The sequence below is a fragment of the Melozone crissalis genome, unplaced genomic scaffold (assembly GCF_028551555.1).
Source record: "Melozone crissalis strain CALT ecotype California unplaced genomic scaffold, PUWL_Pcris_2 ptg000027l_1, whole genome shotgun sequence".
NCBI lineage: Eukaryota > Metazoa > Chordata > Aves > Passeriformes > Passerellidae > Melozone > Melozone crissalis.
Genome location: NW_026535805.1, coordinates 41,106,528 through 41,130,372, shown reverse-complemented (window position 1 = coordinate 41,130,372; position 23,845 = coordinate 41,106,528). Strand labels below are relative to the sequence as shown.

Below are 23,845 nucleotides of genomic sequence, written 5' to 3'. Positions count from 1 at the left end.
TGTTGGTTCTTCAACCGTGTATGTATGTGCGTGTACATAGAGAAAAATAGACTGTAGGTGATATGAAAAGAGAGAAAAAGACAGAGAAACAGAGAGGAAAGAAAGCATTTGCCATTGATTAATATTTGCTATGAGGACACAGAAAATATTTTCCCCATCAGACTGCTTTGGGGTTTTTTCCCAAACTCTAGCCTGAAGAAAACAGGAAGAAAGAAACTGAACATTTTTCCAGATATCATACCAGGATGCCAGCCCTCTCCTAGGTCATCATATCAACCTTGCTGATTGTTCAGCCCACTGTGATCTGCGTAAGCTGTTTTAACAGTTGTGTATCAACAGCAAACATTTGCCTGTTGCCTTCCTGTGCCACAGAGCTCCTCTCTTTGCCCAGGAACTCCTGGCCAGCTGCCACAGACAGTAGACTCACCATCTTGACTTGGTCATGTTTGTTAACTCACTCTAGATAAACACAGCAGATCAGTAGCAGCCAGTAACCCTTACTCAGCTACTTTTCCTGACATGCTCCATACTCATGAGCTGCATTGTGTGATTGATTTGCAGGGTGACTATCTTCACAGGGCTCTGGAGAAGGATGCAGTCAGAAAGTGTGAAGAGTTAAAACACAGGGCTCCAAAACAAGCCCTGTGAACCTCTACAACTCCTAGGAAACAAACTTTTCCAGGTTGACTGACGAAAGCATGAATTAACAGACACAAGCTTAATTAATTCACTGTCTCCAATGGAAAATGACATTTCTTGGCTTGCCCAAAGAAAGGAAAGAATGTGAGTTTAAAGAAGGGAAAATATTACAGCTAAAAGGGCATAGTTATCTTCAGAGATGGTGATTAATTGCCTGGGAAATACATGGTCTGAGAGCTCATGTATAAATATTTAGTAAGCATCCAAAACTAGTTCATAACAAATTCCCTTGAACATAACTTTTGCCATGCTTGTCAGTTTTGCTTTTATCTTAAAGATGCAAGGATGTCTTGCATTGAAGCCACAGCTACAGAAAAGAGGAGTGTCAGTGACTGATATGGGTACCTGGCAGAATTGTTGCAGGGAATAGAAGGAATAGATCATTCTGGCAGCCCCTTCCTGCCCTAATGATACTTCTCATCTGCAGTGACTCTGGGTCATTCACATTTACAAAAAGAAAATCTAGAGAATCAGAGGGCCAAACAGGGAGCAAAATGATTGCCACCTGGGGTTTGGTCTGCCTGCTGTCTAATACTCTGCCACTGCACCAAATGACTTGTCTTGCATTTTCTGGTTTGAAGTTTTCTTTCTAATATGCTGAGGAGGACTATTAAAGCTCCACTAAAAAAGTCCTGCAAGAGGAGAGTTACTTTGATAGGCGCTGATTGGTGATCTCCAGATACTACCAGAGGTCTGTTGTGGGAAGGAGAAAGGAGTATTTTCATCACTGACAGCTGTAGCATAAATCTCTATTATTTTTATGGTATCTGGTTAAAATAGTTCTCAGCTGGGCTCTGTGTGTAAGTCAAGGCTACACATTGCCCCTGTTTTTCACCCTGAATAGGGATTTTGTTCCTCAGATCCTCTGATGTCATGAGCTCAATTTTACTCTTGATGCAATGCCCACTTGCTTTTTCCCTGGCTGCCAGCAGCACAGAAAGAGGCACACAAGGATGAGGGAGCCCACGTGTCCAGTCACCTACCCACCAGGGCACAGGGCTGAAAACAGAAAAGGGAGATGAATAGAAAACAGTCAAAAACCCAGTCTGAAAGAGCTGAATAAAGCTACAGAACTGGACAAAATGGTCCCTCTTACCTTCGGACCTGCTGTCTCAGCTCTGGAGGCAACAACAAGCTGGCTTTGTTTTTGTGATCCAGCCTCTGGTTTGTGGGAGAAGGCTGGCAGCCAGAGGCCCTTGCCCCATGCTGGCAGGGGAGATGGGGAACGCTCACTTCAGGACAGTCAGTGGGAAGAGGGATTTAGGCATATTGTGCAAACCTCAATAAGTCTCCTTTTCTACTATTTTTTTTTTTGTTATTTGGGCAAGATGAACCTTTCCAAGGAAGGGGTGATACAATAAAACAAATAGAAACAATATGTAGAAACAATATGTAATATTTTCCAAATAACTCTTCCCTACCCTACTATTTTTAAAAAGAAATTGATAATCTATTGTTGGCATATGCCCTGGTCTACTGAAAAGTCACTTGAGAATAGAGCAGAAGAGGAAGGGAGGCAAACTAAGTGATTTTGATATGTCATTTTCCAGGTGATTTATATTTCATTACAAAAGCACAGAATTTGTTAAAATTTGCAATTGAATTAAAAATGAACAGTTGTGGGAGAGTCTGGATAAACTGGCAAGAAACTCAACAAAAATACTGAATTTCAAGTTTTTTGTAGTTCTCACTTCTAATAATCACAGTTCAGAAAAATCTTGCCAATTCTTCCCCAGATAATCAAGATGTTGAAGAACAGAATGATAAAAGTGAGTGGAAATATTTTATATTTGCTTTTGAAAAGTTCATTAATTTGTCTCAGCTACTGCTATATATGTCCATAGAAGATGAGTTAGAAAGAGGCAAATATCAGCATTGAGGAAAAAAAGGTGCAAAAGAATAAAAACATTTTTGTTGAATTATTCATCATTCCAGTGGGATTAGTCTAAAACTGCTGAACAGAATCAGTTACTACCAAGGTTTCCCCATCATTTCCAATTTGCAGGTCCTATTTTCAGCAGCGTATAATGTTTCTGAATGCTTCATTTGGACGAAATTTTCCATGTCTAGTGTCTGCTTTAGGCTGCTTTGTTTGTGGAAAAAATCAGCCAAAATGATTCATTGGTTTCCAAGTAAGAGGTTAGTTAAAAATACATTGTTTTTCACACAGTAAAAATGTTCTGATCCCTTTTCCCTGAAGGCACTGAAGTATCCCTCTCATTTGAAACCTGGGATTGGGCTTGGCACAAAGGCTGAAAGGAGAGGGGTACTCCATACAGGTGGGCCTAGGGAACACTCTAACGTATAGGAATTAAATCAGCAAGCCCTGTAGTTTCTCTTCACTGGGCTTCTTCCAGCAGATGTCTGACAAATCTGTTGTTGGCTCATTCGTCTTCTGCCTATCATTCCTGTGCAAATGCTGTGCAGCTGTCTGCAAGAACCAGGGATCTTTGGACTGTATGCTTGGAATGCTCCCTGGCTGACCAAAAGTTGCAGATCCTTCTGTATCCTTGTCCAGGAGGAACTGAATTGTGGGCATTTGGCTGCTGGATTGTCAACACCTGGGAAAAGCAGCTGGCATTTCCATGGGCAACATCAAGCAACTTCTGTCTAATTTTCTTTTCTTGCTATTTTTAAGGATGAAATTGCAGGGAAAAAAAAGAACATGTTCCAGGTTCTTTTCATCTGTGGTTTGTATTTTGCCCTATCAGTTGTAGAGAATAAATACAAGGAAATATGAATAATGTTAAGAACTGGCTAGCAGGTTTTCAGCAATGCACCAGCTGCTTATTCAGCACAGGAAAAAGTACATTGTTATGTGTCTCATCTCTTTGCACAGAGGAAATACAGAGGTGTGGTGCTGGTGGGGAATCCTAATAATCCATCATAGAAGTGGGGCTCTTCTGGGAGACTGCTGGTCTGTGGGCTTGTATGGCCATGGCCGGCACTGCATCAGCACATCCTGTCCTGGCTTCCCACTCAGCTCCATTTCGAATTATTTCCTTCTGTCTGTGTGCAGGCAAGGGGGCAGAAGTGTCAGGAGCTGGAGCAGGGTTACAGGTCCAGGTACCAGCACCCAGAGTGGGAGAGGGTTTGTGTGTCAGTGTGCAACCATCAGAAAGTATCACACTGATTTAGCTGCTGAGCAGGACAAGGGGCTTGCCTGGGAGTTGAGAGGGGGTGTCTCTGTGTGTCTTTGAACACCAGCAAATGAAGCAGGGGGGTGGGACCTGGGGGCTTGTCTGTCCAGGGGACATCTATCACAGGGAATCCCATTGCATGTATGCAAATATTTCCCACTGATGGGTCTTCATCACGAGCTGCTGGGGGAGGGAACAGGGTTAAGCTGTTTGTGCTGTCTGTGCATGTGTAACTATAACTGTTGGTGCTGCTTTTGGGGGTCAGGCTGTGTATTTGCATATAATGCATGCCTCATGGTTGTGCAGGTGTGCCAGTGGGGATGCATGCTCAGTCTTGCCACTGGCTGGACCTGGGGACATGCAGCAGCAGCAGCTTCACCCCTTTTGGGATGCCAGATTCAGCAAACCAAAATAGCTATGATATTTCTAAATGCAGAGTAAGCACCCTGTGTGCTAATGGGAAGGTGAAATGGACAAATATAATAGGCAGATAAAACCGATTAAAGTATTTTAATAGTTCCCATTAGGTGACAACTGAAATGTTACATTATTTTAACCGGTCCCTCTCCACAGCCTGTCATTTTCTTAAATAGTGATGGGTGTTTGAGGCACTGCTGGCTGCCAGAAAAGCAAGATCAGGACGGCTGCAGAACTCGAGTAATTCTCCCTCGGTACCACAAGATGGCAGGACCTTAGTTTTCAATCTTTTCTACTTCTGCCTTATTCGTTCTGCTTTTTTTTTTTTTTTCCCCTGTAATTTTTGGGTTGCCTGACACTCTCAGATAATGCTATTTACATTGAAAGTGAGTATAAATGATGTGTCTTTAGCAATGAAGCTTTGTCTGCATAGCAGCTTTGCTTTAGCTCTGGAGGGGATTGAACACTTTAAAAATAATTCTGCTTTATAAATAAACTTGGCATAAGTAAGTGCCTTTCTGGTTCTGTTTTTGTACCAATTTTCCCCTTTTCTTTCTGGGAGTAGGCCAGCCACTGCAAATAACTATACTGGTATAAATTACAGATATAACAGTTGACACATAAAGTGTTCTGGCTTTTGTCCCTGGACAACACCTTAGTAAAATGACTTATTTTTTGAAGAAGGCAGATGCCTAGCAGTTGTTGGGGGGTTTTCTACTTCTGTAAAGTGCATTGATAGTGTGTGATTTCAGCTCTTCCCCTCTGACCTCTGCACCTGGCACTACATGAGCAGGCACTAAACCATGGCTGAGTGTACTTTGGGCCTTCCCTCCTTTCCTTCACTGCCACTGAGCTCTCTCTCTTGCCTGGGAAGGCAAACAGCAGGGTCCAGGGCCGGCACAAAAGACTGGTTAACACCAGCTCTCTGTTTCTTCCAGGGTAAGAAGTGTCTCTTTTATCGAAAAGCTTAGAGCTGATGGCATGTGCAGATCTCTCAGAGGGCAGCAGAGAGTGCTATTCAATAAGCAGTTATTTTTTCAGTTTGGCTCTCTCTTTTTCAGGTTTTAAAGAAAAATATAAGAGGAAACCATGAAAAATGGGGGGTAGGGGAAAGAAATATTTTATTCCTTCTGCCTGTAGGAAAGAGCCTCCCCTCCTCTACAAATTAAGCTGGATGTGGTCAAAAAAAGACATGAAGATCCTCTTAAGTTTGGCAAGTCCCTTTTTCCTGCCTGGGTATCTCAGCTGTCCATTGCTTCAAGGCTGGCAGATGGGCAGGGGGATAAGACCACAGCATATTGTGGGGAATCTGGCAATTACCTGCTACCATACCAGAAGTCAACACTTTAAAATTCTTCCTCTGCTGTTATCCCACTCTATAGGCAGGAGCAGGAGAAAATACATCAACTATTCAATAACAATGTCTTTGTGCCAGACAGAGTAAAATCTGTGGCTTTAAAAAAAAAAAAAAGGCAAAAGAAAAGTGAAAACTTTTCTTAGTAAGACCATCATTAGCTGGGATCTCGTGTTACCTGTTTTAAGGTAGCTGAGGAATAGAAAAATTCTAGCTATGGTTAGAGTAGGAATAATGGGAGAGCTAGAGAAAGGGAATTATAGTGGTAAACCAGCTGGGAACTACATCCAAAGAAATTAAGATAACCCTTAGTCCAACAACTACTAATGGAAGGAGAACAATATAGCATTCTCTTCAAAAGTTTAACTCAATATTTGAAAATTGAGTTAAACTTTGAAGAGAATGCTATATAGATGGATCTATTTTACTCTCCCTGTTGGGGTTGAGACTGACTAGAGAATATAATATGTATATTTTTCTAGTATGAAATCTTTTCCTTACCTTGCAATTTCAAAAACTTTTAACCTGTTGCAATCTCGTACAAATATTTTTACAGAAAACTAGAGAAACATTCTTAAAAACTCAGTCTGGTTTTAAAAAACCCAACCAAACAAATAAAAAAACCCAGAAAAGAACAGTATCTAAGAATTGCCTTTGGCAGACAGATACTAGGCCTTTAACACAGTTAGATAGTTACAGAAAAAAGAGGTCCTTGGAAAAGGTGTGTTTTATCTTTTTACAAGGGAAAGATCTTGTCTGTTTACCAGACTATCTTCAGCCAAGATAGGAATGCCCCTCAAAGGGGAAAGTTTTTGCCAAATCTAAGATTGCCTGTCCCAGATAAAAAATTGCTAGAACTTCATATAGGAGAAGAACAACAAGATGGACAGATTTCATAATCTGAAACTCTTGTCTACTTGTCTTTTCCAGCCTTCCATAATTCTGTTTTGCCTAATTCTCCTCCCAGAAAAATCTCTTTAATAATTTCTTCACTCCAGCACCAATACAGTCTCTGTACATTTCTGGGAGTTCTCTGTCTCCCTGTGGTATCCATTTTCACTGATGTATCCATCATCACCCTGTCTTTAAGGGTTTGGAGACATATTTCTGGTTATGGCATGGATACACTACTGAACTTGGGACTCCTAAGCTCTGTGCAACACCTTAGCTATGAACTCAGTTGTTCTTTCCATCCATCATGCTTTTCAAAAATACCTACAAATTTCATATTCAGTGATCATCTCTCTTCTCTCTGTAGCTCAGCTCTTCCACACCCTAGCTAAAAAGCACTAACCTTTGGAGGTATGTTCAGTTGGACACATCTATCTTTTATTTTTTCCCCATGGTCTGGTTCCTGAGATGCCTTTCTCAACTTTCTGACCTACTTTTCTCTGTCTTGCCAGCTTTAGTACACTAACTCCTCAGCTGCTGAAGGAGGGGGTAGATCCATACAGCTCTATAATGGATTTGTATCACCTTACATCAGCAGCAAATCCAACCTGTCAGGTCTAAAAATGTGTCCAGGTGCAGTATTTCACTCAGAGTCTCCCAGAGAGGCACAGTCTGGGAATAGCTTCTCCCAGATTTATTACATGATGCTACAAATAATGGCCAACATTTGAGCAGCTTCTATGGTTTGCACAGAATAGTGCAGATTTGTTATATATAAGTTTACTGTATTCCCCAGAAATGCTTCGCAAGGTTTTCACAGGTTATTAAGAAGTTTTCAAACCTTATCCTCTTAAATACCTTAAGATATCTTCTAAAGACAAACTAATCATGCAATCTCAAGACAACCTGTGAGAAAGAAAAATATACTGCACAACATCCTCTTTTTGACCTAAGAGCATAAACTCTCCAGGAAACCAACAGGAGACCCACAGAAATGCTTTTGCCTTAACAAAGTGGGCATTTTTAATGTATTTTCTCTTGTACTGAGAATTTGTGATCATAGGCATTTGAGATTGTCATATTATTCTTATTTCTTCATAATGCAAAATGTTTCACAATTTTAAGAACCTTTATTTAAAAAAGCTTTAAGAACCTTTTATTCTCTAGTTCACAGGTTAGAGCAGGGGAAGGAGTTAGCAGCTTGGATTTTGCCAAGTTTTCTCACAAGAGATTGGAAATTTTTAGTGAATAAACACAGTTATGTTTCTTAAAAATCACTGCAAAGAGGGAAGTTTAAATCATTATTAAATAATTGCTATTGCTCAGGAAACACTTGCTCAAGCCTCTAAAACTAAAAGAGAGAGCAATACTTTTTTTTTCTTTGCCATAATTTTGTAAGAGAGTTGTAAACTCTACAGCTAGTCTGGTCTGGCGTCTCTAGTGACAGAAGCACATTCAGCTCCCAGCTGGTTTCTTGCTTGCTAGGATGCAAGAAACAGCATTTACAAGGTGATGTATATGCAACCCATGGGAGGCATCCATAGGAAAGGAGAGAGCAGCCTCACAAAAGACAGTTTACCTTGCCAATAAGTCTCTGAGTCTCCAGGAGTATTTACTCAATCTGTTTGTGTTTCACAAGCAGAGCTTTCTGTCTCTCAGAGCTCACTTCCACAGCACGGTGTTAGTTGCCATTGGTAGTGTAACTGCAATATGTTGTCCTAGAGCAGATGTGAAGCCTCAGATTTCCTTTTACAGGAGTATGCATGCAGAGCAAAAAGACATTTGCTTGAAGTAAATATTTTTCTAGTATGACCAGAAGCAGACTGTAAGACTAGTCATCTTAAATGTCCCAATGTTTTCCTGGTACCTTACCATTTTCCTGTAAACTGGAAACACCACAAAACTAAAAACTCAGTCTAGGTGAATAGTCTCCTTTGCTTGATTTGTTGTGCAAACATAAATTACGTCTACATTTTTTTCCTAGGTGAGTTTCCTTAGCACCAGGCCTTAGGTTTTAGTTGATGGGGCAACTGCACCTGCACCACCTGCACTTTGCAGGGGCTGAAGTAGGGAAACCACATGGCTGTACTCACCTCCAGTGTCCAGTGCAGGGGACTGGTGAGGGGATGGCAACTGCTTGTGAGGGCACCCATGACCTAGGGAGACCTCTCTGGGGGTGGAGGAAGGGGACTAGAGGAGCTTTACCCTCTGCTAAAAGGTTGTTTGCTCTCTCTCTCTCTCTCTCTCTCTCCCCCTCACCCTTATGGAAGACGCAGATGTACCAAATAAGAGGCAAAGGGCAGAAGGAATGAAAATTCTTAAACATTCCAGTAGTAATGATTGGTCTAAAAATAGTCACTTTCTGCTTGATGGGAGGAAAGAGGAGAATGAGGCCAGTGTTTCTGCTGGATTTTGTTTATTAAATTTGTGCCCCTATGGCATCTGGGATAATATGGCCAAACAGGCCTCTTTTAAACAAGCCAGACCTCCCCAGTGAAAGGAATTAAGCCCAATACAGTTGTGATCCCACCAGCTGGGATTCAGCCTCTCCCCCTTGCACTGGTCCACACTTGCACCCAGCCTAGATGTCACGCTATGCAGCCAAGGATGGGCTGACATGGGGTTGTATAGATGGGCCTCCAGGATGGGAAAAGAAATCAGAGAATGACATTCTCCTCTACAGGGACAAATATTATAGCTATGTAAACTCCAATGTTCCTGTCTCAGACATCCTGCATCCTGTTTTTACTACACACAGGCAAAATCCCAAATGGTTGTCAATTTAGATGAGAGGGATATTTGAGGAGAGCCACATGTTTAAATGGAAGATCTGTAATGGCTAAATAATAGACCCAAAAGGGATAAAATACTATAAATAGTACCTCTATAGATAGTCTGCAGGTGATAGGCGACTGGATCATTTTGTGAGGAATAATATTAAAACAGAATGGGATTTTCAGCAACTATTGGAGAATGCAATACACCAAATATTTTATCTCACTAAAATATTTATGTGTCTGGCTTCTCACTAGAAACTTTAAAATATTTTTTTCACACAAAGAAAAGCATGAATGACATAATTGTTAAAATAATGCATTGTGCATAGTCATTTTTGGGCTCATCATCTGCAAGTCATAGATTTTCCAATGTATACACATCTTCACCACCATGGTTTGCTTGACAATAGTACTTACTGTATATGCTATAACTATAACTATTGAATGATTTGGGTAGAAACACAAAGAACATATGCTTTACTAGAGCTAAATATTGAAAGAAAACCACAGAGAGCTGTGTCTGAGAGCTTTTTCCTGTGCAGTGTGACTAGGTGCGTGCTTGCTACATGTTTTTCTTCAGTGACATAGAGTTAGCTCGTGGCATTTCTCACTTTTATCTTTGTTTGAATTTTCAACAATTTCAGACTGGTTTTTATTTGTTTTCTGGTTCTAAGTTTCTGTAATAATGTGTTCACATCTGTCTTGGATTCTTTTATTTGGAAATATCCCAGAACTCTATCACCAATTTCTCTTTTTATTTACCTATGAAGCAAAATTTTCCTTTCCATTCCCCCAGAAATCATAAAACACTTGTGTGTTAAACAGAAATGAGTGTTTAGTGTATATGACAGGTCTGCCTGATATGCTGGCAGCTATCTCTCACAGACATCCTTTCTGAGCTGGCTTTGCTTTACATCATCTTGTGCCATACTGGATAGCAAAAACAAACACCCATCTGTTCACGTGTTCCTAGGATGGGTGCCCACAGAAAGGAAATCCCTGTAGATAAGAAACTGCATCAAATCAGAGAACAGACAGAATGGAAACTAACTCTAGATCTGATTTATATTTTTTGCAAATCAAGTCAACCCAGGATGGATGCCAGTAGTAGCAAATGAGACACAGCACTGCATGTGAAAGGGCTCCCCTATCCAACACAAAAGCTCTTTTCTAATTTCATTGCCTGTTATTTTTCCCTTTGCTCCCTGAAGAAAAGCTGTTAAAGCATGCCCAGATTAGGGATGGGTTTGAACATAAGAAAGGCCAATGTCCATGCTGACTCCTGTTAGAACAGGATGCATCCTTGACTTTATGATATCTTAGTAGATGGAGGATGCCCCTCACTTTTTTACATTCAGAACAGATCTGTAAAAATAATAATTCAGAAGACTTTTCTGCCTATATTTCACCATGACTACTCTTTTCAACCAGTTCTATTTGGGACTACAAAACAGAAGAACATAATTCTTCTGGCAGGAAGAAGACATCTACATAGTTACATTTCTTTATTGAAGCTTCAGGAGCTTAATCCCAAAAAAACCCACATGCTATTTGGCATACACTATTTCCTTACCTCATCCAGGACCAAAGGGAAGAATGACAGAATATATCACAGTCCAGGTATATTTAGAGCAAAGAGCTGCCCAACAATGATAAAGAATTTTCCCATGTAGGAGTTTTTCCAAGCCAAGTACAGATACAGCACCAGGAGGATAAAGCTGGCCTTGGTCAGCTTTCATGGTCCATCTTAAACTCCCTTTATGCATAAGTTCTCTAATGAGATTGTTATAGCTCCTAGAAAATTAATCTACCCTTGATTAAATCTTTCATCTCTACTTGAGACATGGAGCTGCTTCAGTGCCTCTCTCCTGTCAGCTGTCACATGCATTGTAATTTTGGATACATGCATTGTAATTTTGGATACATGCAGAGGAGCCCTACCTGCTCTGTGATGCTTTCTTTTTCACTTCTCAAATTCAGAGAAGACAGCTGCCAGATTGTCTCCTCATCTTCCTTCTTATGTGATATTTCTTTGCATAAAACAGCCTGCCCTGCTTAAGAAGAGGAGCTGCATGGAGAGCTGATATCAGTTGTTAAGAGATAATGAAAAAAAAATGGCCACAAAAGCATTTTATCTCAGCTCAGGTTCTTGATCTGCTCACCACACTGCACAGAAGTGCTCAATGTCATAAAATGCACATAACAAAGCTTGTGTGTAACTAAGCCGACAGAGGTTAGTTGTAGATCAGGTGTTGCAGAGATCAGGGAAGCACTCTCAGCATCTAGACTCGCTTATTTTTACAGTCACACTCCAAAAGGGTTTATAAAATACTGAAAAAAATTATAGCTTATTGTAACTGCAGTGGGGCTACAAAAGTGAATGGGATTTTTTAAATGTTCAGTCCTATTCTACTGCATGGCATAATTTCACTGGGGAGCAATAAATTTTGTCTCTTTCAGGAATACTCCCTACCCAACACCTTCTGAGTTGAAAAGTTTCCAATTTCTGAATATAAATAAAACTTTGTACATATGAGACAGAAAAACAACCTCTTAATCAGCAGTTTGGCCTATTGCAATGCTCAGCATGTGCTAACAATAGCTGCTGGCAGGCTCAGTCCCCTGGCAGAGCCTAAATGTGAGATAAATCTTTATTGCTCCTGCTGTCCAGATCAAATCTAGAAAAGGAGTATCTACTTCTCGCCAAAGATTTAATCACTGTGCAAATATCTTAGTACACAACGAACGCCATGAACTACCTGGGATCGGGAAAAAGAAATGCCAACCAAGCCAAAAGATTTGTACAGGATTCACGATGAGGAGATTTGGGGTTCTGCCTGTGTTTTTCATCCCTTTAGCACCCTTAGTTCTCGTATCTCAGGAGCTGAGATGGTTTTGCAGTGTGCTGCTCCCAGCAATGTCCAGACTGGATGAATTCTTCCCATAGCTTTATGGCACATGTCAGCCAGACATGCCCAAATTTATGTTTGCAAGTCCTGTCCATATAGCAGTGATTTCATTACCTGCAGATAACAACAGTCAAGGCAAAATAATACAACACAGACCAGGCTGATTGTGGTTAACTAAGTTGCTTTTAGTTTATTAATTTTGCCCATATACATAGATGACTTTGAACGCACCACGTGAAAGAGGCAGGACAAAGTATAAGAAAATGGTACAGGAAAATATTTCAATATGCAATGTGTCAGTGTACCTACTGTATTTCATACATATTTTACATTGAAAACCAAAAACCCCACAGTTTCCAGAGGATGTACACATTTTGTTTTGATCCAGCAAATTTAGTTCATTAATAAGTAAAAAAATAAATCTACAATAGCAACAGTGCAAACACATCAGAACTTGCATGGCATACAGAACACAGATGAATAAAAATTATTATACAAAGGGCCCAGTATTTCCTATGGTACTGGCTGTGATGTATACAATACACAACAGGGTAAGGAATAAACTGCAACTTAAACAGGAAGATGAACTGCATATTACTGGCTCTGTCTTGTATGGTCGCTCTATCTCAGGAGGTAAAGCTGTCATGCCTTGGATCTGAAATTAAAATAGCAAAAAATTATCAGAGTTTTGTCACATAAGATTAGAAAACTCTTTTTGCTCTCAAGATAATTGGCAGCTTGCCTGATAGTCTATTGATAGCTTTGTACTTGGGCTGTGACTCTCACTGTGGAAACATCAAGCTCAGTAAAAGTATGAATATACTGCACGCCAAATGATCAGCCAGTGTGCATATCCAACATTCTCAGCTCGAGAGCAGCAGTACACACTGGCATCCTCTCCAGTCAAGCAAGGATAGACTTTGGTTGCTTGATTTGAATAACCTTATTTTGCTTTGTGGGGTTGTTTGGCAGGTTTGGTTGTTGTTTTCATCTTTCTGTCAAATAAAAAGAAAGCTGGTAGTGTCACTCTGCTGTGGGCACATAGGATGATATTTGAATGTGTTCATTTCTGAGTGCATGGCTCACACTTGCACGTACAAAACAGCTAAAACTGTCTACACAGGTTTTGTTCCACAGAACCACAGAATGGTTGTGGTTGGAAAGGATCTCTGGAGGTCATTGGGTTCCACGTCCCTGCTCAAGCAAGGTCACATACAGCAGTGTCATATTGCTATGTACTGAGCATTTTTCATTCTTCCCATAGAACTCAGCGCAATTTTATGGGATTTGACGTAACTACATGTTTGCTATAGTTTTGACATGAAATTGGAGACATTTGTGTACACAACCCAGCTTGCTTTTCCTAAATTTACTCCCTACATGTTAAAGAAAATAAGCTCTGCAGAAAGTACGCTCCTGGGCACATTTTTGAAAGTTTGAATGCCCACCTGTACAGCATATGCTCGCTTTGGGGACTTCATCTATGTTGCTATTATTCTGTACCCTAGAAAGAAACCCCAACTGAATATTGACTTAATCTTAGCAAACACAACACAAAAGTAAAACTGAAATACAGACCAACTCTATAGAAAAAAAGAAGGTATTTTCAACTCAGTTCCTCTGCTTCAATTTTTTTCAGTCTTGTAACAACTGAGGGATTGTTTGGACATTCAGGTAAAATCTGTCCCTGATTTTGATGAGGATGGTCATTTAAGTGCAATATCACTAATAAGGGAAGAGAAAGGAAAGAGTCCTAATCTTAGCTTTGAAGAATATGCCCATGTCATTTTGAAAAAGGAAACTATGATTAAGGAAGAGCTAAGAACTCCCAGTTCCAGTGAGCTCATTCTTTGAGTTGTAAGTATTGTTCCTTCATCCTGTAAGATAAAGAGCAACAGTATTTTCCATTAAAAGTATACCATTAAAAAAACCTCAGCCTATCCCCACTTGATAAAATTTCTGTGCTTTTCATCATCTTGACTTGTCCTCTGAAAAATAATCAGTGAAAGGGTGGCTATGCAATTGCTACTAGCCAGCAGTTGTAAAGGTCAAGAAGTTTAACCAAAACTGGTGAAAAGTCACAGCATTGTCTACAACTGTTTTTTTCTGTCTACAGCTACTTTCCACAGGAGGTCTACAATGGGACAGAACCTCTTTGATTACTTATAGCACACAGTATTCCTTTGTCATCCACTGGGCAGAACAGTCTAACCTATGCTGGAAAAACACAAGAATGCTGCTGTAGGAAGGGAATTTCTTCACCACCTGAAAGGACTGTGTGACACACTATGAGGAAGCATGGGCTATCTTCTAGGGTGAGGAGGATGAGGCAGAAGTCCTTTCATAGGAATTACTTCATCAGTAGTATCTCACAGCAGCTCTGCTACACTGGACTGAAATCACAATAGGAAATAAGCTGGTACAGTGAGACTGCCTCTCATTCTGAACAGAAAATCTCAAAAAAGTAAAAGCGTAGAATTTGGAGTCTGTAAAGGAATTCAAGAGGAATACATATTTTAAAGCATCCCTTTTAGGGATGATATGACATGCACTAGCCATTCTTTTTAAACAAACATCAACATTAAAGATGACAACTTTTCTTAGCAGTGTCCTGATAAAATGCCAATAGATATTTAAAATAAATAATAATTTATTGGGGAATTATTTTTTCTCTTACAGGTTTTTTCATCAAGACAATAGGGCAAGAAAAACCATGGAAGATAAAATCTTAATAAATTGCACAAAGGGAACAGACTATCCAATTTTATTTTTCTGGCCCAACACTATAGACAATTCTAGGACCACTAAAAAAGCAAGACTTATTGCAAGAGTATTCATACAGCTTTAGGTTGTCTAGATGCCCAAGTTAAGAAGGCAGATTCTTAAGGCTTCATTATGCAGTCAGTAAGCTTCCCTTAGAAGGTGTGTCAGAGAGGAAACCTGATTTAGGGATTTCAAATCATCTGTTGCAAGACCCTAACATAAGTCCCTGACAATGGAGGTGGCCAAGCTAGGACAGCTTCCTGGCATGGTCACTTCACCTGGACACACATGGCTGCTCTCTGATCAGTCCCAGCCCCACTGAAAGACTCCATCCTCCTATTACTGATCCCAAGTGCTGATTAAAGCTCCAACTTCTCTATTCTTTCTAAATGCTTCTAGAACTCAAGTTAGATGAAAGTACTGGTAAAATATTCTCATCATTTGTTATTGTATGTAAATTAAATATAGCTGCTTAAACATCCTGAAGACATATAATCAGATAGTTATTCACATGCATTGAAACACAGTAAATCAGATTAGTTTCATGTCATCGTTGCCTCCTTTTCAGCACACAGACTTACCGACCATTCCGCATTATCTGTTTTTGAACATCTCACGTTCACAGGTAGTTTAAGCACAAGTTGATTATAGGAGAGACCCTCTGATCTGGACCATTTGAATTTGTTCATTGCATCCATAAAAGACAGGTTTTTATATTGCTTAGGACTCTTGATAATGAAAGGCCAAGTCCTAAAGAAAAACAAAAAATAATTAGAAGAAATAGATAAAAACTATCAAGCTGAAATGAAAGAGGAAAACTTTTGGGGAACTTACTCAGAAAAATAAATGCTCTACAACTGTGTATATTATGCCTAGCTCACTAAGTTCTCTTTTCAACTGAGTTCCCTTCTACTGAAAACTGATGCAGTTTCATTGATTTTGACAACCTTATGAAAGGCTGTCAGCAGGTTAGTACTTGCTACCAGATGCTTTTAGAAATGAAAGACTTCAAGAGTTGTATTGCTCTTCTCTGATCCACAAACTCAATGCACAAGCAATACAAAACAGATCTGCTGTAACTTCTGAAGAAAACAAAAACAAAAGAAAGCCACACCCACTGCTAGGTTTGGCAGGCCAGGTTGCCAAGGAACCTTTGCCATTAGAAAGCTGCTTCCAGACGGTTCTGCCAAGCTCAGGTCAGAACTGAGGAGTTGCTCTGCACTGGTGGGCAGCAGATAATAAAAGGTGTTGTGGACATTCCCTTTGGCATATTCCTGCAAGCTGGCTGCAAGGACACTTTTGGCCAGAGGTGGCTTAGAGACCTGCTGCACTGCTCTGGAAGATCTGTCTGGCCAAGTGTGGGAATCCTTCCCATGAACAAATGGGGACAATCTCATTTCTCACCAGCCATATGGAAAGAGAAGGAATGAGATTTCATTCAGTAAAGAAAACTAAACAAGTAACATAGGAAAATTTAAAAAAAATCCAAAAATCCAAACCTCACAACCTTTTCAATTGTTTCTGCTTTCTCCTTGTTTGACTTTACTGAGAAGAATGGAAAAAACATGGTAGAGGAATCAAACACAAAATCAATACAGCTGGAGGAAGAACAGAAGTATCTAAACCTTTATCCAGTAACCTAATTAATACTGTGATTGGAGCATGAGTTATCTTTTCAGAATACTTTAAACAGATCTGTGTTACCTTGTACTAGGCTGTCTGCCACTTGCTTTGGGGAAATTGCCTATGCCAGAGTTCTGCTCCTCAACATCTAGGCATAGAGACTGTGATTTTAATAAAGTATTTTGGTACTCAGGCCACTATTATGGCCCAATCACTTTTATCTCTGCTCCTCAAGATTTAAACTATTGTTGTGCCACCAGACAGAGGAAAAATGTTTTAAAGGGAACCACAATGCTTTGATCCTACTCCCAGTTTGCATTTGTATGTCAAGAGAGACTTTGGAAGAGTCAGTGAAGCAATTCTAGTGTTAGACTGACACAAGAGACATGAGGATCAGGTCACATATCCTTAGGCTGACAGAGTTTAATGAAACAAGAATTGTGGATTAGGTCATAAATACTAGAGGCATTAATAATCTCCTCTTCTAATTACTATTCCATTTGTGGCAGACAGTCTGCATACTTACTCTATTCAGAACATCTTTATTTCCCCAGGCCAAATGCGCATTTTTTCCTTAAGTACAGTTAACATGAATGAACACTCAAGAGAGCATACATTTGTTAGAGTATTTTATTTCTAAGCTCAGAAAGACTCTTTTAGATAGGACTAATTTAGAAACTCTCTTCTTCCTACATTAAAAGAGGTTGTAAATGGAAATAGTGTGGAAAATTATGTAGACATTGATTGCACTGTGACTTCCTTCAAACTCTTCTTGAACTTAAATTTCAGAACTAAGACCACTAAGCCTGTATGTCAAATTATTTTGCAATAATAGCTTTATATGGTTTGTTAAGATAAACTGTATAAGCAAAGACAACTTTTAAAATTTGTAATGACACACAATTAGTCTATCCATTTGATCTTAAAATCTTACTATTACCGTAGTTTAGTGCAACTAAAAATACAAATGTAATTCACCTTTCACCACAAAATGTTCATTCAACCTTTTATTGTTTGATTATTTTTCTGCATTTCATTCATTTGGGAACATTCCAATTTTGACTCTTCTCACTGTTTAAAACCTCCTGTTGAGATGCTTTAATTTTAAGCACTATAAGGAACATATTTTTGTCTTCAGAATTCCTGTCCACAAAACTACCCAGGGAAATTCAATAACCAGCTCACAAACTCTTTTTCAAGATTACTTCTCTATATATGAGACATTGACATGTTTTAATAAATGGATAGATTTAAAACATTGATATGTATGTGGTAAATAAAACCAAAACAAAACAATGTAAACAGTATTATTTCCTTAAAAGAAGAAACCGCTTTTCTATCAGAAGAAAAAAAGATGCAAAATAATTTGGCAGGAAAAATGGCAGCACAGCATATTGACCAAAAAAAGTGGCACAGTGAATATGTTTCTTTTCTTTCTACCAGAAAGAAAGAAAAGTTGTATAAAAAATGATCCAAGAATCCCACAGACAGAAAGAGAGGTGCTGCACATATTCATAAAGATTTTACATACCTGACTGGTCGATAGATTTCCTTAACACCGATGAACTGGAGCTGTTCCATTATATCAGGAATACTCGCACAGCGGGTAAGGTTGATTCTTGGGTAATAGAGCAGGTATGACAGGCACATTTCATTCCTGGTGCTCAGACCACCCTGAAAATGGGATTTTTCGTTAATCAGGGTAGCACTGGAATCCCACAGATTAAACCACTGATTAGCATTCAGATGCTAATGAAAGGTGTGTCAGAAGGCCAAATTTGACAAGTTTATCTCATACATGAGGTTATCAAGTAGCAAGAGACTATTACATAATTAATTACAAAATACTCTGGAAGGTCAAGCAATAGCTTCTAAGTTAAAAGACATCAGAAAAAACACCTGTGAATAAAATAAGGCCCATATTATATTGAAGTGTACTATCTGAGAAGTTCAGGTTTGCTTTCAGTTGCCCCTGAGGTGCTTTACATTTACCACGTTTCAGAAAAGTGGAACAGATAAGGAAAAAATTCTTGTAGGACAATTAATATGTTTAATAAGAAATTAATTGAGCTTTGCCTAGTAAAACAGAGGCTGGGATAGAAGATTCATATTCCTTACAACCTATGAACTTAGGTTGTAAGTACATATGCCAGCAAAAAGCAAGAAGGAAAATAATTATTTCTATTAACAGATAATGTTGACTCAAGAAAAAATGAGCATAGCATTATAAAATCAGTTATTAGAGTAATATTTCTAGCTAACAGAAGAAACAGACTCTTAAGCAATCTTCCATTGAGAACCATGGGGCAAACAACCAACTTAAAATTAATCTTGGTAAACATGGACAAGATTATAAACTGCATGTTCCTATATCCTGGGTGGGAACAGTTCCACAAGTCTCATGGAACCACAGGAATAGGAATGGAGAAAACAAACACATGAGCCAAGAGTTAGTTAGTTAGTGGTCACCATACAGGAAAACAGGAAAAAACTCAAAAGCCTTCATTCTTGCTCTTTTGCTTCTCATTAAATAACTACTGCATGCGCCTACATGCAATCCATTACTCAGGGAGAAGTATCCCTTTTCTCTCTGGATGCCAGGAACAGCTTTTCCCTGCAAAACAGACAGCCCTCAGGTCTCACTTCCCAGAGGTCTGGATCCAGCCACTCCCCAGGAAGCAGCATCAGACCCTGGCACAGGCAGCTGTATCCCTTCCATAGACACAGTGGGTTTGGCATCACTCTGTGTGTTCCTAGACAACTGGCACAGTCCAGCCCATGTCCGAGTAACCAAATTTACTTCACCTCCAAAACCCAGTGACTGCATTGCAAAGGCCAGTGCCTCTGTTAACCTATCCAGCTGCTTCTGGGAGACTGTGCCAAACCAGAGCTGGACACCCTCAGCAGGGAAGAGTGGGTTCCCAACACCTCTTCCCAACCAAGGACCTTCGTTCTGCCTGGATTCTGTATTAGGCACAAAACTAAATAGTTGGAAAACCTCCTGATCACAGCTTATCTAAAAATCAATACAAAAGAACTGGCAATTACAACTCCAGGGAAAAATGTGTAACAAGTTCATAAAAATAATTCATTGCAGTATGCAGAATTTGCATGTTAATACATGTTGTGAAGAAAGCACTCCTTATACCAGAAAAATTTGACTTCTAAGGATTTTTTATGAGCTGACGTGCTTATTTTTACAAACTATGCATATGAATGCCTTAAGCAAAAGATCAGACTAAGATCACAATAGCTCAGATGACCTTAAAAACTAAGAATCTATGAAAGGAAAGACAATAAATAGTTATGTGCACACAGGAATTAGTAAGTAAATTCACTTTTTTAAAACAGTGTTCTATGAAAAAGTTTTTAGTCCCCAGTTTTATCTGTGTACTTATTTTGATCCACCAAAATATTGCTTACCCATGTCATACGAATTCGGTCCACAGTACTGTAGTGGCATTCTGTGACTAAATTATCCCCCTGAAATACAAAATTTAGGAAGTTCACAGCTCTGAACTTTATCAACACCAGTTTCAGGTAACCACAGATGACAGCAAGCACCTAAGTAATAAATATAAGAGCAGTGGATATGACTTTTTGAAAGAGTGAAGTATTAGGTAATTGCCATATGTTAAGGCCTTGGCACTTAGTATTCATATTATCCAGATCCTCAGGGATCCCCCATGGATTTAAACAGAGTCTTAATAAGAGTGTTGTCTGGATTTCTTTTAAAATAACAATGAAGGTACACAGTTACCATCCAATTTTCTGGAAAATTATATAGTAGACAATGTAAACAAATGATACTTGCTGCAAAACTCATCCAGTGCTACTTTACCCAGGCTAATTTACACTGCCAACTTCAATAGAAATATTTGGCAAATGAGGAAAAGAAGGCTTTCCACATCACAAAAACAACTATATCTCCGCCAAGCCTGGGAGTAGAGGAGTGGCAGGCAAAGACTTCACTACATTGACAGATATGTATGGGAAAGGCTGAATACTTACCTTCTCAAGCACATACAATTAACTTTTTGGTGTCTTGACAAACTGATCTACAGTTTGGTAATAGTTTCCCTCCCTGTGAAACTAATCAAGTACAAATTTGAAAATCACCGTGATAATCAAGTGGATTTTTTTCGTATCATCATCTTTGCTTATCAACCATTATACGTCCCTAAAAAAACCAGATCACCTTTCAAAGGCTGAAAATTTCTACTTTCCTACAGGCTGTTTCTCTAGATCAAGGCTAGGACAGTCTGTACTCCAGACTGATGGAAGAAGGTGCATCAGCCTCATGTCAGCCAAATAGAGACAGAGGTTTCTGAAGTAGCTTGAGCTGGCACAGTGTCACTGCTTCCAGTGGGAATACTCTGTTCCTGTCAATGAGGTCTCTGGCTCTTGTATCTTGCAGACTGGATAACATTCACTAAAATTGTTCCTTCTCTTAGACTAGATTTTCTGCTTCCAAATGGAGAAGAGAGTGCTACTATGTGAGGAAAAAAAATAACATGGACTCCACAAACTGAAAGAAGGTTACACTCTTGGGAGAGCTTATAGAAAGAGAGAATAACAAGAATTTACGTGAAAAATCATATTATTAGTTAATTGATTAAACTGTTCTCTGAATTATACCAGATGATGTATGTAAAGTTGCACTGGTAGTTTTGCATAAGATGAAAATGAAAGGCATAAAAAATGGTTCTCTTCAGAGAAAGAATTCCATCTTCTACTTGAGCTGGGGTTTTTTTTGTCGTTTTGCTGTTACTATCAAATGCTCTTTATAGTTTTTCTGTTGTCTATTCTCTTATGTTCTTGAATTTTAAGAGGCCTTCTGTTATAATTGCATGAATTTTCCTAAAAATGTTACAGGCTTTCTCTGCAAACCTGTCATCTTCTGCCAGCCCTCTTCCTAAACCCTTCAACCTTCTTTCCTGAAGGAGGTACTTTGTCTTTGAAGCCCCTAAACTATGAGCAATTTCACTTCAAAGAGTAAATTCTGCACTTGAACATTCAGGTTTTGCTGTAGAAATTAAACTTTTAAGTTAGCGTTTTAGCTTCTTGTCTTTAAAGTACAAATATCAAAGCCTCACAGTGTGGGAGCAGAGATGTAAGAGAGAAAGGGGCTTAAAGAGAAGCCCCTGAATTTTAAACCATGGGGCTCCTGATCATACTTGAAGTTCAGTCATTTCAACGTTCTTTTCAGATCCGTCTCCCTTAGTGATTCCAATTGTAAATAAATTCAATTTTTTGATGTTTTGCAACTGGCAATTTAAAAACATGCTTTTTCTCATGCACCAGGACAAGCTACTCTCCTGGCCAGATCTGGAGCACCAAGGCGATCTTTGCAGCACTAAAATTTCTGTCATCATGCTAAAACTTAAATATAGATACTGGGTGGAACAAAAGAAGAGTGAATAATTTTTAAATGAGTGACACACTAAAAATGCAGACTCCTTTCATGCAATACCTATGCATAGCTACTGCTTTATAATATAACTGTAGTTGGAATATTTCTACAAGTTCTATTGCATTATTTTCAGGAATACAGTAGATACAGTTGTATGATTTCTTCTTTCAAAGGGTTTTGTTTACTAGTGAAACATCAGGTGGAACATGGGCATGGAGTTTTGCTCCCAACAAGAAAAAGTGTGAAACAAACAGAAGACTTGGCTGAGTTTTAAACATGTTTGTAAGGCTGGATACTTGCTGGGTGCAAATACTGAAGATATGCTACTTGGTCCCACAGCTCTGTAAAGCCATACAGAGGCATTTCCATTATTCATCTTTCTGGATGAGTGAAGATGGTACAGCCCAAAACAAGGGATTTTCTAATCTGCTTTGTTCAAACATTTGTGATAGTAAAGTTCAATTATTATGGATATCAAACATATCCAAGGAATAGCTTGATTTGGTGAACCAAGCCAGTTCTGTGGTGACTCATGCGGACACTCCTGAGACACTGAAACTTTAATGCATGAGTGACTCTGCAATAAGTGGAAAACGTAACAGAACATCCAAGAATTCTATGATGCTAGGCTAAGAAATTGTGTGGCAAATTTAATCCTAAAGGTGAGAAAATTATAGGCACATGATCTCTTAAACACTTTCAGGAAAAGAACTAAGAGTGTCGTACTGGCAAGATGGTTCTTTCTTCATTCAGGTACTGAAACTCCTGGAAGTTGAAGTCAAACTCGTCGTCATAAGCAAGCAGCTTCTGCTCCTCGCCATTGTGGAAGTGGCGCATCCTGATAGCTCTGCCAGCAAGGTGAGCATGGAGAAGCACTGCAAACACTTGAATCCCAGCAGGTCTCTCAGCACCCAGAGCCTGGCCGAGAGAAACCAACATCATCACTGTTCCCAAATTAAAAGTATTGTAATGTAATTCCATCTACAAATACATTCATTAATGCATTTTGAATTCACTCAGTTTACTGAAAAATGCAGTCTGAAGCAAAACCAAGACATTAAGTGAAATTCAGGGTTTATGTACAAAAAAGGCTAGGGTTTTTCTGTGATTATTTTTTATAAACAAAACATGTTTTTACACCTAACACACCCATTTGTTAAAATGAAAATCAACTGGACTGCAAATAATTCTCAATAGTTTTAAGACTTTCAAAGGAATAGTACTAAAACCTGCACATTATTTTGGTGCTAATGGCCAACACTAATGAATGTGGATGTTTATTGTGAAAATGAATTTCTCTGCAGTTATGAATGATGCCAAGAGACGCACTTCAAATTGAGAGGCTGTAGTTGTGACATCCTCTACTTTCCATCTTTAAGTGAACTGGTAGGGAAATACCATAAGTTTAAATCTAAAAGTTTTTTTCCAGGTCAAAAACATTTGCAAATTAACTTTTCCAAATTGACACAAATCTGGCATCACTCCCATTCTGGCTGACATCTACTGATCTAAACTTTATGTTGAGTATGCTCAGCTGTAATTATTGTTCAGAGCTCAAGGTAGAAATAATCTGTCATCACAATACCTTTCAAGAACAGCCTTAGGGTCAGAAGCCTCATGATAATGGATAACTCAAGAGTTATAAGGCTGAAAATTCCAGGAAAATACACAACATTTAACACCACCAAAAACAAAACTAAATTTTGTATCTAATTTAGCCTTCATTGTAAACCATGTTATTAATTCAACCTTTCCCTATGGAAGACAAAGTATATGAGAATCTCCCATTATACAGTCACCACAGATTTTAGACAGTGCTTCCATTGCCTGCAGAGATATTTAAGTTATCTTAATGAAAC

The 23,845-nt window shown here is 39.1% G+C and overlaps 1 protein-coding gene across 1 annotated transcript in view; it reads right to left on the bottom strand.

Moving 5' to 3' along the window:
* Nucleotides 1-12,361: 12,361 nt before the first annotated feature.
* The window catches only part of MOXD1 (monooxygenase DBH like 1), a 49,825-nt gene continuing 38,341 nt past the window's right edge, over nucleotides 12,362-23,845 (bottom strand). Inside the window, exons 8-12 of the mRNA XM_054280018.1 lie at nucleotides 22,713-22,904; nucleotides 19,997-20,056; nucleotides 18,105-18,247; nucleotides 15,532-15,700; nucleotides 12,362-12,842 (exon numbers count right to left, since the gene is read on the bottom strand). Of these exons, the coding sequence (XP_054135993.1) occupies nucleotides 12,678-12,842; nucleotides 15,532-15,700; nucleotides 18,105-18,247; nucleotides 19,997-20,056; nucleotides 22,713-22,904 (729 nt within the window). The 3' untranslated portion in view covers nucleotides 12,362-12,677. The remainder of the gene's footprint in view (nucleotides 12,843-15,531; nucleotides 15,701-18,104; nucleotides 18,248-19,996; nucleotides 20,057-22,712; nucleotides 22,905-23,845) is intronic.